Source organism: Cetorhinus maximus, chromosome 20 (assembly GCF_964194155.1).
Source record: "Cetorhinus maximus chromosome 20, sCetMax3.hap1.1, whole genome shotgun sequence".
In the NCBI taxonomy this organism is placed as follows: domain Eukaryota; kingdom Metazoa; phylum Chordata; class Chondrichthyes; order Lamniformes; family Cetorhinidae; genus Cetorhinus; species Cetorhinus maximus.
In genome coordinates, this window is record NC_135898.1 from 59,454,641 (window position 1) to 59,470,648 (window position 16,008).

The window sequence follows — 16,008 nt, forward strand, 5'->3', positions numbered from 1 at the left end:
AATTGAATGAATGAATGAAAGTTGCTTAAATATATTTCGGTTGCAGTGTGATTCTTAGGCGTGAATGTCATTTACTGTAAAACAGAACTTATGGATAATCTTTATCAATCAATATAAATGACACAGCAAAGGGGGATTTAATGTTAAAAATATTAATTATATGATTAGAATTTAACAAATTTGAATTTAAAACAAGTAATTTGCATTTGTATAGCATCTTTCATGACCTTAAGACATCCCAAAGTACTTCAATCAGTGAAGCATTTTTGAAGTGTAGCTTCCAATGTAGCTTAGGGAAATGCAGCATTCAATTTGCACATAACATGGTTCTGTATTCCTAGAAAAATGACCAGATAATCTGTTTCAGTGATGTTAGTTAAAGGTAAACTATATACCCAATTAAACTGAAAACATTAGAGAGTAGAGTTGGACAAGAGATTTTTTTCTTCCAAACCGCTGTGTGCAGAGAGCATTTTGAGCTTGTTGAGGTAATTTTATTAGGCGAGTGCCATTGTTGGTTAAGACAGTTTTCCTGCCATTGACGTTTCTTGCTGAACGTAAACAGCCTGACTTCTTTCTATATGACAGCACCATAGGCACAAGGGCTAATGTTATGAATGTACACACCCAGCAAGTTGTCCATCTGCTAGGCCACAGATTAGAAATTACAGGCCAATGCTCCATCATTTTCCATTATTACTTTTCATGGATCTTGCAAACTGGTGTTGGAATAGCTGATGGTCTCCATGGTTTGATAAATACATTGAATTTATTCATGGGTCAGTATGTTTGGGTCAGGAAAGTATCATGAGACAAGCCTGTTGAAAGAGATGTGAAGAATCTCTATCTTCTGGGACAGCTTCAAATGGCTTGTAAAGGCAATGGCTGTCCCTCGATTTGAGGCTGATGTCTACTCAAGGTTGTGAGCTTCTGCCTTGGTACATGTGATCATGTGACTAATCAGGCCAATTCTCAATCCATAGGCACATGGGGAAGGATGTCACACGAGGTAGTGGGGTGCAGAATGCAGGGTTTGCTTCCTTTCCTTCTCTGCTGTAGCTTTACCTCATCATTAAGATGTTGTGAATCAAAGCGTCATGCAACTTGATGGACAAGTTGTCACCATTTTGAACGATAGGGAGCAAGCTCCTCCCAGTCATTAATGTCAATGCTGTCATGCTTCAAGGAGAGTTTGAGTGTCTTTGAAGCATTTTCTTTGTGCTGCCCCAGAAAGTTGGCCACTTGAGAATTGAGAAAACAGGACCTGGTGTGGGAGACAGTTTTCGGCCATCCAGGCACAGGGTCCAGCCCACCAGAGTTGACTGCAGGAATTTTGCCTGAATGCTTGTGAAGCTGGCTTCAAGAAGAACACTAGCATTTGTTCGACAGTGTTCCCATTGAATCTGGAGAATGCGGCAGAGGCATTGCTGATGGAATTTCTCTATCACTCTTATGTTGCTATACAAAGTGCTTGCCTCACTGCAGTACAGCAGCGTGGTGACGACAACTGCTTTGTACAGTCGGACTCTTGTTGACTTGCAGAGGTCCTTGTTGTCAAATACTTACTGCCATAATTTGTAGAAGGCTGAGCTGCCACAGCTGATCCAATGTTGGATGTTCTTGTCAATGGTGGCCTTTTGAGAGAAGTGGCTGCCAAGATATGGGAAGTGCTCAACATATTCCAGAGTCTTACCTCCAACGTATATAGGAGCTGGAACATGGCTGCCCATGTGCGGGTTGATACGGGTTTTGTTTTGGCAATATTGAAGGACAGGCCGAGTTCCTTGTATGCAGAATTGAAGAAATTGAGAGTGGCTTCCAATTCTGGTGCAGAATGGGCAACAGCAGTGCAGCCATCTGTAATTGTAGATCATGTGTATCACAAGTGGTCAGCTTAGTTTTGGTGTGGAGGTGGCTGAGGTTAAAGAGTTTTCCGTTTGGCTGGTATTTAAGACTGACACCAGAGGGCTGTTGATCTTTGGTGCGGTAAATAGCTACTGTCAGGTAGATTATAAATACTATGAGGGCTATCACACAGCCTTGCTTGACCGTAGTCCAGATTTTGAAAGTGTCTGTTTCAGATCTTCCACTCAAGATTGTTGCAGTTATGTCATCATGAAGCAATTGCAGGATTTTGATGAAATTCCTTGGACATCCAAATCTTTGGAGCACAATCCACAGAGCCTCATGATTTACTGAGTAAAATACATTGGTTAGGTCGATGAATGCAATGAAGAGTTCCTGGTGTTGTTCTCGACATTTTCCTTGGATTTGTTTGGCAACAAAGAACGTGTCAGAGGTTCCTCTGGAAGATCTAAAGCCACACTGTGTCTCTGAGAAGATTTCCTCAGTCACCGGAAGTAGGTGATTCAGGAGAATGCATGTCAGGATTTTCTCCTATGGCCAAGAGGGAAATACCTTGATAATTTCCACAGCATAATTTATCTCCTTGAAGATAATTTCAGTTGTCACACTCCTCAAGTCAGCTCTTTTTCCTACCAAACCTGTAGGGTGAGTGCACAGAGCAAAGACCCACCAGCTTTGAAGACCTCAGCTGGAATACCCACAGGGATGCAGGCTTAGGTGTTTTTCATGTCCTGTGTTTCATTGCTTGTTACAGCTCTCCCATTGATGGTGGCTCACCCATAGATTCTACCACAGGGTACGGGTACCACAGCCTGGAGAGTATCAGCTGCTGCTGTGGACTCATGGTTGAGAAGTTGTTAAAATGTTCTTTGCAGTGCTGATGGATGGCATTGCCATCCTTAAGAAGAGAAATGCCACCCTGTGAGAGATGACCTGTGACCTTGGCCTATAGATCGTCCTAGTGGCTTCAAAAAAGCTTCACACGCCATGATGATCGGTATATTGTTGGATCTCTCGGGCTTCCCACTACACGTCCATTATCTTCTAGAGTGGACTTTGGACTTTGGGCGTCAGCCTTGACTGTTAGCATGCTGCATTCTTGAGTTGTACTGTGGGTTATTCTGCCAGGCAATGAGGTTACTCGTTTTTGTCCTAGGATGTCACGTATTTCAGCATTGTTTTCATTAACCAGCTCTAGTGACGATGATACTCGAACCCAATGATTTGGGTACAGGAGTCTAGTACATCTGGATTTATTTGATCCCACTGTTCTGGAATGCGCAATGATTTTCCAGATGGGTCCTGAGCTGTACTTGTAATACCTCTCTTTGGTCGGGCTGCTTTAGGGTTGAGACGTTGATTTTTTTTTCTCTTGATCTTTTGGGCCCTGCTAGGTGAATGTTCATCACCAATCAAACAAGTCAATGGCCTGTCCAGCAGTCATCAGCCCTCCGCATGGATCGAGCGAAACACTTAGATCTTTGACTGAAACTATGACATAACCCAGAAGGTGCCAATGCTTTGATCTAGGATGCCTCCACATGCTTTTGTATTTGGCATTCTCGTTGAAGAGGATGTTTATGATAACGAGGCCATGCTGAACACACTTTGTCAGCAGAAGGACGCCATTTGCATTGGCCTTTCCCACTCCTTTTTTCCCAATGGTTTCACTCCAGACATTGGGGTCATGGTCACTCCTGGCATTGAAGTCCCCCAGAAGGATGATCATTTCTTTTTTTTGGGAATGGCAGTGAGGACTTCAAGGTCAGAATAGAACTTTTCCTTAACGTCATCATCGGAGTCAAGGGTTAGGACAAAAGCGCTGATGACAGTGGCATATTGGTTACGATTGAGCTGTAGGCGAAGTGTTTTGAGCCTTTCATTTATACAAATGGAGAGTTCTGGCAGGGAATCCAAGATCCTATTCTGGAATTCAAAACCAACCCCATGGATACACAGGTCACTGTCAGCCTTGCCTTTCCGGTGGAAGGTGTACCTCTCGGCTTGTTCCTTCAGCTGCCCCTCCCCAGGAACGCGGGTCTCACTGAGGGCGGCGATGTCAATTTGGAGCCCTGATAGCTCACATGATACGATTGCAGTTCCTCTTTCCAGACGGTTACTCTTGAGGTTATCTATGAGTGTCAAACATTCCAAGTTGCAACATTTAAAGATTTTGTTCTTTGACAACAAAGATGGTGGTCCCGCAGGGTGTGGTTCCCCAGCCAGGAGAAAGTGGGACAGCCTATTTTTAGAGCACCTTTTCTAGCCCCTTCTCATTTGGAATGAGCTGCTGCCCGAAGACACCTCTGTCCCAACACAGGTGTCCTATGACCTTCATGTGTCTGTCGTCTGTGTCCATCATCACAGGACTTGGCAAATGGACCCTGGTAGAAGACTGTGCGTGATTTTGTTTGACCTTGGGGATGTCGGGTGCCGTCGTTGTTCACATGATCTTGACGGGTTGGTCAGATTTTGGTGACATGTCGAACCACGATGACTGGGACAACCTTGCCGCAGCAGCCGTCTTCTGCCTTCACAACCAGTGAGATGCATCATTTTCCTTTGCCTGTTCTGCTGTTTGAGGACTTTTTGGAAGCACTTTGTCTGGCACCTACCCCCCAACCTTGCCACTACAGGATGGCCCTACCAGAAGCAAGGAGCTTCTGATGGCAGCACTCAAGGGATCGTTAAAGCATACAAGCCTCTCCACCATGTCAAGGTGGCGCTCCATGGAGGGATAAAATAGATACAAATAATATATGGCCAGTAGAGAGTGGTGCATAGAGGCTATTTGACCGTGCTCTTTTGTAAACGATGTATGAAGCGTTTCAACACAAGTATAAAGTGCTGGTGGTTAGCATTTTGAATTGGTTTTGGTATGTTGGAACGCTTTGGGATGATCAATTTAAAGCGCAAGAAATATTTCATAAAGTGCATTTACTTATAATGATTTCTCCTGTGGTGCATTGATACCAATAAGTAAACCTAGTGAACACACTACCTTGCATCTTGGTGTTTGTTATTGTGAATTTTTCAAAATCCATATGCTAGATGGCAGTGATTTTCCAATTAATTATAGACCCACAGTTATGGAATTATACTGATGCCAAAGGAACTACACATAAAGTTGGCTGCAGCTTCAGAGTTTGCTGGCTGTTTTGGTGCTGAAATTCAGATCATTACAGCACGTTTGAATCATTCCAAAACAAGAATTTCTGGATTGAATGAGAACCTGCTGTTTTTCGTTGTGACTGCGTTAGATATCTTGTTGTGTGTGTTGGATGACATTGTTTGTTACTGGTCCAGAACCACCCCTGGCCTCTTGCCTTCCCATGGATCTGACCGAAACGTGTGAGCGCAAATAATGGGGGTTGCCGAGATTCTAAAAACTAATTTGGCATGAAACTCTCTCGGTTAATAATGTGTTTTGTGTGCTCCAGGAGATTAGCTTAGAAGCTAGGTGAAAAAACTGAATAGGGTGTTTCTTCTGGACAATTAACTGATTCGCACTCCACACTTATAACAGTCTCTCATTGACAGAGGAGCCTGAATAGCTTGTGGCCCGTAATCTTTGACTGCTTCACTCAGAGAACAACGTTGCTTTAGAGTTAATTGCCAGAAATATTTTTACCCTTGAAGTGGATGAAATGAGTTTTAATTCTTCCTTCACCAAGATCAGACAGGAATTACATGTACCCACATATTTTTTATATATATTCAGCACATTTACCTCATTGCTTACTTTACAGTTCTAGTTTGTAATAGAGGCATAGAATTATTACAGCACAGAAGGAGGTAATTTGGCCCATCAAGTCCTTGCTGGTTCTCTGTAGAGCAATCTAATCAAATAAGCAGAATAACTGGAATGTTTGTGATGAGCTTTGGCTCCTTTACTACTGGTACAGCTGAGAGTAAAAATGATTAGCTGCTCCTGATTTAAGCCATGTGCAGATCCCCATTCTGCCTCTGCCTCCTCTAAGCTGCCTTATCAGTCAACAAATGGCAGTGCTCCAATGAGATTGTAGAAGGGGCCTTTCAGTAACTTGCCTACCTCAAGTGTACAGAGAAGAAGCACAGGGATTCAATTCATTAATGTGTATTTGAGAAAGGTTGCGGATAATGTGTCAAGTTTGGCTACAAATGAGTGCAGAAAAGAGAATGGAAGACTCATTTATGTTCAACTTTATTCCAGCTCTCAGAAGTGAGTCAAAGTGCCTCAAAATAATGAATTGCTTTGACGTGTTGTGACTCGTTATGCAAACAAATGCAGTACCCATTTTGTATGCAGCAAGATCCCAAATCAGGAATGAGATGAATGACCAGTTAGCTAGCTTTTGACGCTATTGTTTGAGGTGTGATGTCTAGGATTCCTTCAAACAATCTCATGGGATCTTCAGTAATTTACCCAAACCACCTGATTATGCAAAGGGACTCTCAGTTTAATATCTCAACACAAAGACGTTGCCTCCATCTGTACAGTACCTCTTCAGAGTGTTAGCCTAGATTAGCAGCCACAACATAAAACTTCAAAGTAAAGAGATGAAAGGGAAAGGTGAAAGAAAGAACATGAGTGATATAACATCCTCAGTGATTCCTAAAGCATTTAATAGTCTATGAAGTACTTCTATATTGTACTTCCTGTTGTAATGCGGGGAAACACAGCCAATTTACATGAGCAAGGTCCCACAAACAGCAATGGCTAAGGTGGCCATATAATCTGATTAAGTGGTGTTGTTAGGGACAAATATTGGCCAAAACACTGAGAGAATGCCCCTGCTCTCATAGAACAGTGCCACCTGACAGCAAACATGCCTTTGGTTAACAGCTCATTCAAAAGACAGTGAAAAATTTTAAAATAGTATCTGAAACTGCCATAATGTCAGTGGGGTGGCTCTGCCCACATATTGTGCAGCGCGAGACTAGGCATTGTTAACATGCCACCAACAAACTGTAAAGAGACTTGCACTTATGGAGTGCCTTTCACCACCACCGGCCATCGCAAAGCACTTTACAGCTAATGAAGTACTTTTGAAGTATTGTCACTGTTGTAATGTCAGTACTAAGCAGTTATCCTGCTGCAGCTCCTCAGTTGTGTGAGGGCAGGAAATCGGCCCGGCACCTAAACTGAAGGGCTAGACTAGATTATGTATGCAGGTGTCATGAGAGGAGCTTGAACCAACTCAGCGACAAGAATGCTACCACTGAGCCAAGCCTGATATTTGGGGTGGGTGAGATCCCAAGTGTCTCCTGTATTCCTTGGGTCATATTACACCTCATCCAGACCCCAGCATTCCCAGGGGCTTAACAGAAACTGGATTCTCCAGTATGTTTAGCGTTGTGGTTTGAGTACGTGACATTGAATGTCTCTTCAGGTTGGAAGGTCTACAAAATGCTGGGTGGATTTAAGAATGTGTAACAAATGACAAAATGTGCTGTGGTCAAAACTGTAATATGTAGAGATGAAATAAAAACGCAAGTGATGTAAATGCGAAATTTAAAAAAAAATTAGAAATGGGCAACAGGTTGATTAGAATTTGAAGGGGAATAAGGTTAATGTTTTGGACGAGATCCATCCAGCAGAAACGTTGATCCGTCTTTGTGTTTAGATGCTGTTCAACCTGGTTACGTTACCAGCTTTTTGTGCCTTATATATAAAACGTGCATTTGATCGTTGAAGAGGTTGATTTGAAAATGATTAGGATGAACTGGAGTTTTTATGAGAAGGGGACTAGTTTTCAAAGCTAAGCTGCAGGAATGTTGATCCTGACACATCTCTGTATCTGTGTTTACCAGTGCTTCCTTGGCTTCTGAGAAGAAAAGGTCAGCTCCACCTCTCCTACTTGCACCTGTTGTTCCTGATCCTCCACAGCCCTCAGAGCGTGCTAAGCCACTGGATGATGCTGAAGTTCCCCGGAATCAGCTTGAGCAGATTCCATTAAGGTATCAGTGTACAATATGTAGAAAGTTTAAACTTGAAGCTGAGAAAACTGTTAAGTCACTGTGACTTTTGAAAGCATAGTCCCTAATTTCCTTTGTTTGAGGGGCTGCCAAGTGACTATGGAATTGGGATGCAGCAGTTTTGGAGCAGGAAGTTGGAAAGAATGAAAGGAAGTGCACGGGGAAGCATGGTCAAATAATTAGGTCCTGAGGAGGTTTTTCTAAGGTTAGGATTAAGATAGCTGTGCAGATGAGCATGTTGGGTTTCTTTAGAACCTTTCTATCCTCATTTATCCATTATTTTTTCAATTCTTCTTTCTTAGATCATGCTCAGGGGCAAGTCCCAACTCCCCATACTTATGAGAGAATTTGTCCTTGCTTTGAGATCTAGGCTTTCAATAACATGCACGGGGAAACGAAGAGCAAACCCTATACATACCATCTGTAAAAACGTATTCCTTCATAAGATTTAACTCCAATCTTTGAAAGTGATAGAACATCATCTCAAATCTTGTTTTAAGTTAAAAATATTAAGCACATTTATTAGAGAAAAGATGCACAAGAGTAACATGATATAATATAGTTGCATATTTAGAGCAGACAAAATAATAAGAAGATCACAACTCTAGAACAAAACTAACTTATTCTTTTTAAATAGCTATGGAATAATATACAGTGCTTCTTTTCCTTGATTTTCTTAACTCACTGGAAGCTATGTTGTTTCTTGAAGTTTCAAGCCAACATTTCACTTCCAGGGATTTCAAATCAGGTTATTTTTCAAACTTTGATTTGATTAGAAAATCTCCTTTTATGCACTGGAAAAGGGATGTTCAATATCCCCATTCAAAATGACTAAGGGAATTGCTAGTCATGTACAAATCGAGCCAATCACATGGTTTGAGTTGTTTCTCTATAGAAAGTTTACAGAATCGATGAGCAGAATTGTCAGGTATGTGCAGGCTAGGAAAATGGAGGAGAATGACATTGGGTGAGGATCATTTCCTGTTTTCATTGGATGGAATCTGAGTCCTGTGGGGAACCTCTGTAGATCAGGCAGGAAGGCAATTGATGTGATCCAAAACACAATTAGGAGCCTCATTAAAAACCATGTATTCCTTCTTTTCCAAAATGGTACATCTTCCACGCTAAATCTGGCCAGAGTCACCGAGGCAATTGCAGAGCAGGAAGAGCTTCTTCAGTGAAACTGACAAGATGGGAAAGCTTTGATCAGTTTCACTGAGGAGCACCAGCCATGGCCATTGAGAGACTGTTGTTCACAGGACTTCTTCTCTCAGGGAGTGCTATCACTGCTTAACATGTGATTGTCAACTTCATGGAAGACACTTCACTTGTCGAGAAGTTAACTCGCTTTCAGCTGCTTCCCTGCTGCTACCCCTCACAAGCGCATGGGAGCCGCTTATGCAGCTCCACCTTCCACCTCTGCTGAGGGACAAGAGCAGAAGTCACATCACCACAACAACTTCAGCCATAGCAAAAGCAACAACAGTAGTAGCACAAGCTGCATTCTCTTCGACATTTCAAAAATGCAGATGAGATTGGCACCAAGATTCATCAGCAAGGAGGCGAGACCCCAAAACACACGGTCTACAGGCAGAGGATTAGCTCTCTCGAGATATCTGACCACTAATGTGTCAGGAGGATCAGGCTCTCAACAGGTCACTGCTGACATCTGCAATCTCTTCGAACAAGACCCCCTTCCCAGTGGAGTAGTTGGATACATATTAATCTGCCACTGGAGGACCCCTTTCCCCATCCCTTGGGTCTCTGCCTCTCACCAAGTTGTGTGCTCTCTTCTCCTGCAAGGAGAGAAAGCAGAGAGGTGTGAGTGTACTTAATAGCTTGTGAGAGCTGGGATAGATACCTTTTGTGAGGCACGGGTGCAAAAGGGCAATAAGATGAGGGTGAGTGTTGGCTGTTCAGATTGAGACATAAGGCATGTTGTTAGGAGAATGCTGGGAGGCAGATTGATGGGCTTAGCACCTGAAAGTGTTATGTCATTCCCCTGTCATGCCCTCCTGAAACCCTGTATCTCCTTGGTGCATGTCTCCATGTTTGAGGGAGCACATTCCTGCTGGGAGTTTCTCAGTCACTTTCATCCATGCCTGCTTGTTGGCAAGTTTGTCTCCTTCCTCTCGTCCTTGGTAAGATCACCTCATTGCAGACCCTCAAATTCCACAGCAGGACCTCCAGATAAGAGTGAGAGATCTGGGGAACTGTCTTCCCAGATCGCCTTTCAATTCCAATGCAGCATCAAAAATCCAAATGCAGGAAAGGCATTGTAACCCATGCTGTGGTCCCTTTAATTAGAAATCCTTGCTTTCACAGAATAGACGTATCATCTCCCTAATTGGCTGGGGAACCCAGATAATTAGATCGCTCTGGGAAAGAGCAACCACAAGGTGCGCAAATCAGTTAGTCAGGTTCTCAACCCAAAAATAATCCCGCTGTTCTGGCAGGTACTAAGTGGACAAGATTCCACCCAATGTATCAAAATAGGCTTGGCATCGGCATCAGCTATTAAGTTTTTTCTTAAACTGAAAGTGGTGGATAAACTCAACAGGTCTGGCAGCATCTGTGGAGAGAGAAACAGAGTTAAGGTTTCGAGTCCATATGTCTTCTTCAGAGCTCTTCCCACCTTTTCTGTTTTTATTTCAGATTCCCAGCATCTGCAGTGTTTTGCTTTTATTTTCTTAAGACTGGTTTTGTATGGTAATTGGAATTAACAGGGACGGAGACAGACTAAAATGAGACAAAAATACCAGACATTTGCTGCAAAAGCTGTAAGAAGGGAACTCCAGAATGTTGGAGATCGGTGCTGCCAAGGATACTGAAGTGAAGGAAGAGTGAGAGTGTCAGAAGAGCAGAGGACATATGCTGTGAAATAAGGCTGTGAAAATTGCACATGTAGGGAGGAGCGAGATCACAGAGGGGTCTTAAAATGAAGATCTTAAAATCAACATGCTGGGAGATGGGGAACCACTGGGTGGTCTGCAGGGTGGGGTGCTTATAGTGTGGATTTAATTGGGATAAAATACACTCGGGTGTCAGGAGAGGGGCTTGAGCCAATGCCCCACCTGACTCAGTGGCAAAATGTTTCTTCTGAGCCAGGTTGGATACGTGGAGAGGATGAGATCTCAGGGGCTCCTGTATTTCTTAATTCTTAACTCGGCTCATCTGGACTCCAACATTTAAATCTAGGGGTAAAAGCAGCCCGAATCCCTATGCTGTTTGGCTGGAAATCTGGTTTGCCTTGCAGCTTGAGCAATTGCCATTACATTTTTCCTCAGTTTGCAAAGTGTACAAAATTCTGGATGGATTCCAGAACAGAAATGTGAATAAAGTGTTGTGGTCAAAATTGATTGCAGGGTATATAGAGAGATGAAAAAAAAGCTGCAACTAATGTGAACATGAAATTTAAAAAAATGTTAGAAATGGGCAACAGGTTGATCAGAATTTGAAGGGGAATAAGGTTAATATTTTGGATGAGATCCATCCAGCAGAATTGACCTGTGTTTGTCTTTTAGATGCTGTTCAACCTGCTGTACGTTTCCAGCTTTTTTGTGCCTTATTTATATGACATGCATTTGTTCATTGTTGACTTGAAAATGATTGTTAAAGTGACCATTTCTGGTGAGCTTAAGTTTTGATGATATAGTAAATTTGTTTTCAAAGCTGAGCTGCAGGAATGTTGATCCTGACACATCCCTGTATCTGTGTTTGCCAGTGCTTCCTTGGCTTCTGAGAAGAAAGGGTCAGCTCCACCTCTCCTACTTGCACCTGTTGTTCCCGATCCTCCACAGCCCTCAGAGCGTGCTAAGCCACTGGATGATGCTGAAGTTCCCCAGAATCATCTTGAGCAGATTCCATTAAGGTATCAATGTGCAAGATTTAGATAAGATTCAGGCATAGTGGGTTATTTTAAAATGTATAGTTCTTAATCTCTTCTGGCCTTCAATCGGTATTGCATGTCCAAGATCCTTTCCTTCATTTTATAATGTTCAAATCAGCCAACTTTTTACAAATAGCATGAGCAGACTGCACACGCAACATTTTTTGACAGAATTTTGTTAGGAAAACAAACAAATTGAGCTTGCCTGGACAGCAGTGTGGTCATACACTGGTCTCAATGTCCCTGGGTTAGGAAAGGATTGATCAGTGAAGAATGCTGCTTCTGGTTACTGCTAGAAGTATGTGTGCGTGTGTTGGTGGGAGGGGTGGGGGGAGGGGGGGGGGGGGCATGTGGATGTCATGTGATACTAGAATTGGGCTCTTCCCTAATGCTGTGGTTTTAATGATATTTTACCATAGTTAAGTCACATGAATGTCTACCATGACACATCTCTGTATCTGTGTTTATCAGTGTTTCCTTGATTTCCGAACTGAAAGAATCAGTTTCACCTCAGCTACTTGCACTTGTTGCTTCTCATCCTCCACCACACTCGGAGTACACCAAGCCGTTGGATGATGCTGAAATTCTCCAGAATCACCTTGAACAGACTCCATTAAGGTATCAATGTACAAGTTTCAGAAAATTTAAACTTGGAAAATAAGAAATCTGTTAGGTCATAGTGGATGATTAAGACATTTTTTTTAAAGAAAAGATGAACAAGCACAAGAGTAACATGATATAGTATAGTTACATATTTTGGGCAGACAAAATAATAAAAAAATCACAATTAATGTAAATAATTCTTTTTACATTACTTTTAAATAACATAAAGTGCTCTTTCCTTGATTTTATTACTGCAGTGAAGTCTAATTAAGCTACGTTGTTTCTTGGAATTTCAAATCAATGCTTTGATCTTCCAGGAATTTCAAATCAGGTTATTTTCAAACTAACACCTTTCGAGTTGAACAGAAAAGCTCCTTTTATATCCCGGAAAAGCAATACTATGACTCCTCGATTTTTAATATTCCTACTGAGATTGACGAAATGATTGCTTCAGTCATGTACAAACTGAAACAATCATACAATTTGAATTGTTTCTCTGTAGTTGGTAGATGATGAAACTTGCATCATCAATGTGTTAAAATAAGTTTAGCATGGCAATCAACAAACAAGGCTTTTTTTAAAGGTGATTTTAAATGGCTACCAGATCAATGCAAACATACAGGGTTCTGCCTGGCTGATCCTGAATTGTAACTATTGGCTCAGATTAGTCTCAGACTGGTAGCTACACTGGAAATGCACCCAAAATGGACCATCTCATTTATTCTACCTATATAGCCTAATAGGAGAAAACTACTACTTTATTGAAAAAAATTTAGTCTGGGTTTGCTGCATAAAAGCAGTTCTTAGCTAAAATTGTGACTCATTTGTTATTGGCCTGGATTTTGTGGCCAATAATGAAACAAGGGTGCTTGCTGTTGACCTCGAAGAAAGCGGCTCACAAAGATCTAGCAATATCTGTGGCATGGTTTTCCCCTTCGTAATGGCAGTTTCAATCAGACACCAAGCTAAGATGATGTCCAGGCACGCAGTAGCAGTGATGTCAGCAGGTAGGCAGCCAATCACAATGAAGTATTTGCACACAGCAAACCAGAAAGTTAACAGCACTTAATATCCTTCATTTGTAATTTAAATTTTGGGATAGCAAAATAAACAATTACAATTGAATCAAGATACAATCTAAAATAAAGATACATTTTAATTTTAAAAAAAAATTTATGTATCTTTTGTCATTATGGTGAAATTTGACATTCCCCAATCATAATATCAGCTTTCCAGAGTCATGGAGAGCATTTAGCAGTACTTATGAAGTTTGTACACTGTTAAAAACCCTGTTACACCTCACTGAACAAGGTGTAACCTTTTCGAGGGTTTTCATAATGAGATTAACAGTGCAGGAGGATGTTCTTGTCAATTCCATTGATTTTCATAATTGCAGTCTAGTGGGTGGGTGCCTGTGCACCCCCTGGAGAAGCACAGAATTGCTGTTGGATTTCCATGTTCTTCTGTGCATGTGTGAACTCCAGAAGTTGATGTCAGTTTCAGTTGAATAATTACGGGTGCCCTGATAGTTCTGCTGTCATTACTATCTCAAATTCCGGGCCATTGAGTGAAAACAGAAACAATAAACTTGTTCCACAAGATACACCATGACGTCCTCTGTGTGTTGGCAGCTGTCAGCACTGTGCACAATAAAAGCAGCCAAAGTCACCACACTAGTGAGGGACACACTAGAACTGGAGAAGCCATAACTCTGTGCTGCATCCACTGTTTCTCACTCCCAGTAAGGCAAACTGAGGGGATACAAGACAGAACTCCCTGTTCAGCACAGGAACACCCAAAAAAGGCCTCCTTGGTATAGGGAGAACAAGCGCAAGACTTGCCTCTCTTTCCTTCCCGATGGGCAGTTTCCTTTTTAGGCATTCCAACACACCTGATTTTTTTTTTTGCATTCACTATGACTGGACCCAGGAGTCTTTGTCAAAAGAATTGTAAATCTGTAGAACAATCAGTTTTGTGAAGAAATACAGTCTATTGGGTACTATTAACAAATGTGTACTAAGATTCTGGTTGTAAAAATTGATGACAGGCTTTCAGGTCAGATGTTAAATATTTTAAATAAACCCAAAAGCTCCTAATAGGGGGAAAAAAATTCTCACATCTGTAAATGTGTCCATGCAATTAAGGAGGTTTATTGTTGAAACGTTTATGTACATTTGTGCTGGTGAATGGTTCATAGATGAGTCAAAGATTCCATCTGTGCTTTATTATGTTATGTAGCTTGTTTTTTTATAAATTGGCGAGTATTTTCCACCTCGTGCACGAGCACAGAAATCTCAGTTAAGATCCAAGGCTGGACCTCCAGTTTTTTTTGTTACAGAATTCAAAAGGTTTAAATATGTTCAGAGAAATAAAACCAATGATTGGCTTAGTTTCATGTTTTCCATTTATTTGTATGCTCCAATTTAGTTCATGCATCCCCAAGTGCCAGGAAAGATTTACAAATTGTCCTTAAAATATGTTTTCATTTTTATATTGTACTGAAACCCATTAATGAATGCTTCAGTAATGCTGTGGGAAAGTGGAATTGCTGTACATTTCAGACTCTCAATCTGTCGATCGCACCAAGCTTAATGTGTCCCATCCCTGCTTCAAATATAACCGCCAATTAATTTAAATGCTAACCCTCTTGTGAAAACATTAACTTTACAGATTACTCATACATAGATCCCAATAGTCAACTTTTGGGGCTTAGAATTGACATTTCAGCCCATGTGCGCCAGCATTTCACCCTTGTTCTTATCATACGTACATGATGTGACCCTAATTTGAATATTACAAATAGCTTCCTGCCTCCAGCTGCCCTTCTAAGGACTTTACACAAGATGGTGGTGGCCAGATTGCTCCTGTAAATAGGAAGATAAGTAATCTGATGCCATTTTCCGGCCGTGACTGCCCTGCTGAAGGGAATTGAAATTGGCTCCTTCTAGGCCAGTAATGTTTTACTTCTCCAGAAGGAGGAGTTTTGTTATTTAAGCATCAATTTCTTTTGTTTGTATTCCAAATTTTTCACTTCAGTACTTCAACAAAAAATGACATTTTAAACTACAGAGTACACCTTTTTTTATAAAAAAAATATTTATTTATTCAGCTCACTTTAAATGAATTACATTTGAACAGGGGCCCAACCTTCAATGACTTTTCAATCTCTGGCTGCATTCTCGTGCCATGTTGCTTGGTGCAAATGAATCCTAAGGCCCAAATATTGGAGCAGCCTTGGGCTGCACCATTTAGGCGTTTGCCCCGAAAAATGGACATTCCAGAATTTCTACCCCTTATTATGTCAACTGGGTAATGGTTTAAACATTACTGACTGACCATTAAAATAATATTGCAAAAAAAACGTTACCTGGTAGAAATGCAGTGATTTTTATAATGATTAAACTGCTACTGCATTGAAACATATCCACATTCTGTCTCGGAGTCTAATGAGGTTATTTTGTGCGTTGTATGGTCTATATGCTTAGCAGTGTTCTTAAGCAATGCTATTTAACATTCAAGAAACCACTATCTTCCATGTATATAGACTACAGACTATTTATTTTTCACCCCTCCCATCCCCTTTCTAAAGTCCTCATATGCACTGTTCTCTAAATGAGAGGTTAGGTAGATGATTACTAATTCATAAACCCTGCTAAATGCTACTGAAAACCATGACCTGAGTCTTCTGGTCG

The 16,008-nt window shown here is 41.4% G+C and overlaps 1 protein-coding gene across 1 annotated transcript in view; it reads left to right on the forward strand.

Moving 5' to 3' along the window:
- The window catches only part of LOC144694412 (uncharacterized), a 296,780-nt gene that overhangs the window by 99,188 nt on the left and 181,584 nt on the right, over nucleotides 1-16,008 (forward strand). Inside the window, exons 8-10 of the mRNA XM_078564775.1 lie at nucleotides 7,660-7,806; nucleotides 11,549-11,695; nucleotides 12,185-12,331. Coding sequence (XP_078420901.1) covers nucleotides 7,660-7,806; nucleotides 11,549-11,695; nucleotides 12,185-12,331 — 441 coding nt within the window. The remainder of the gene's footprint in view (nucleotides 1-7,659; nucleotides 7,807-11,548; nucleotides 11,696-12,184; nucleotides 12,332-16,008) is intronic.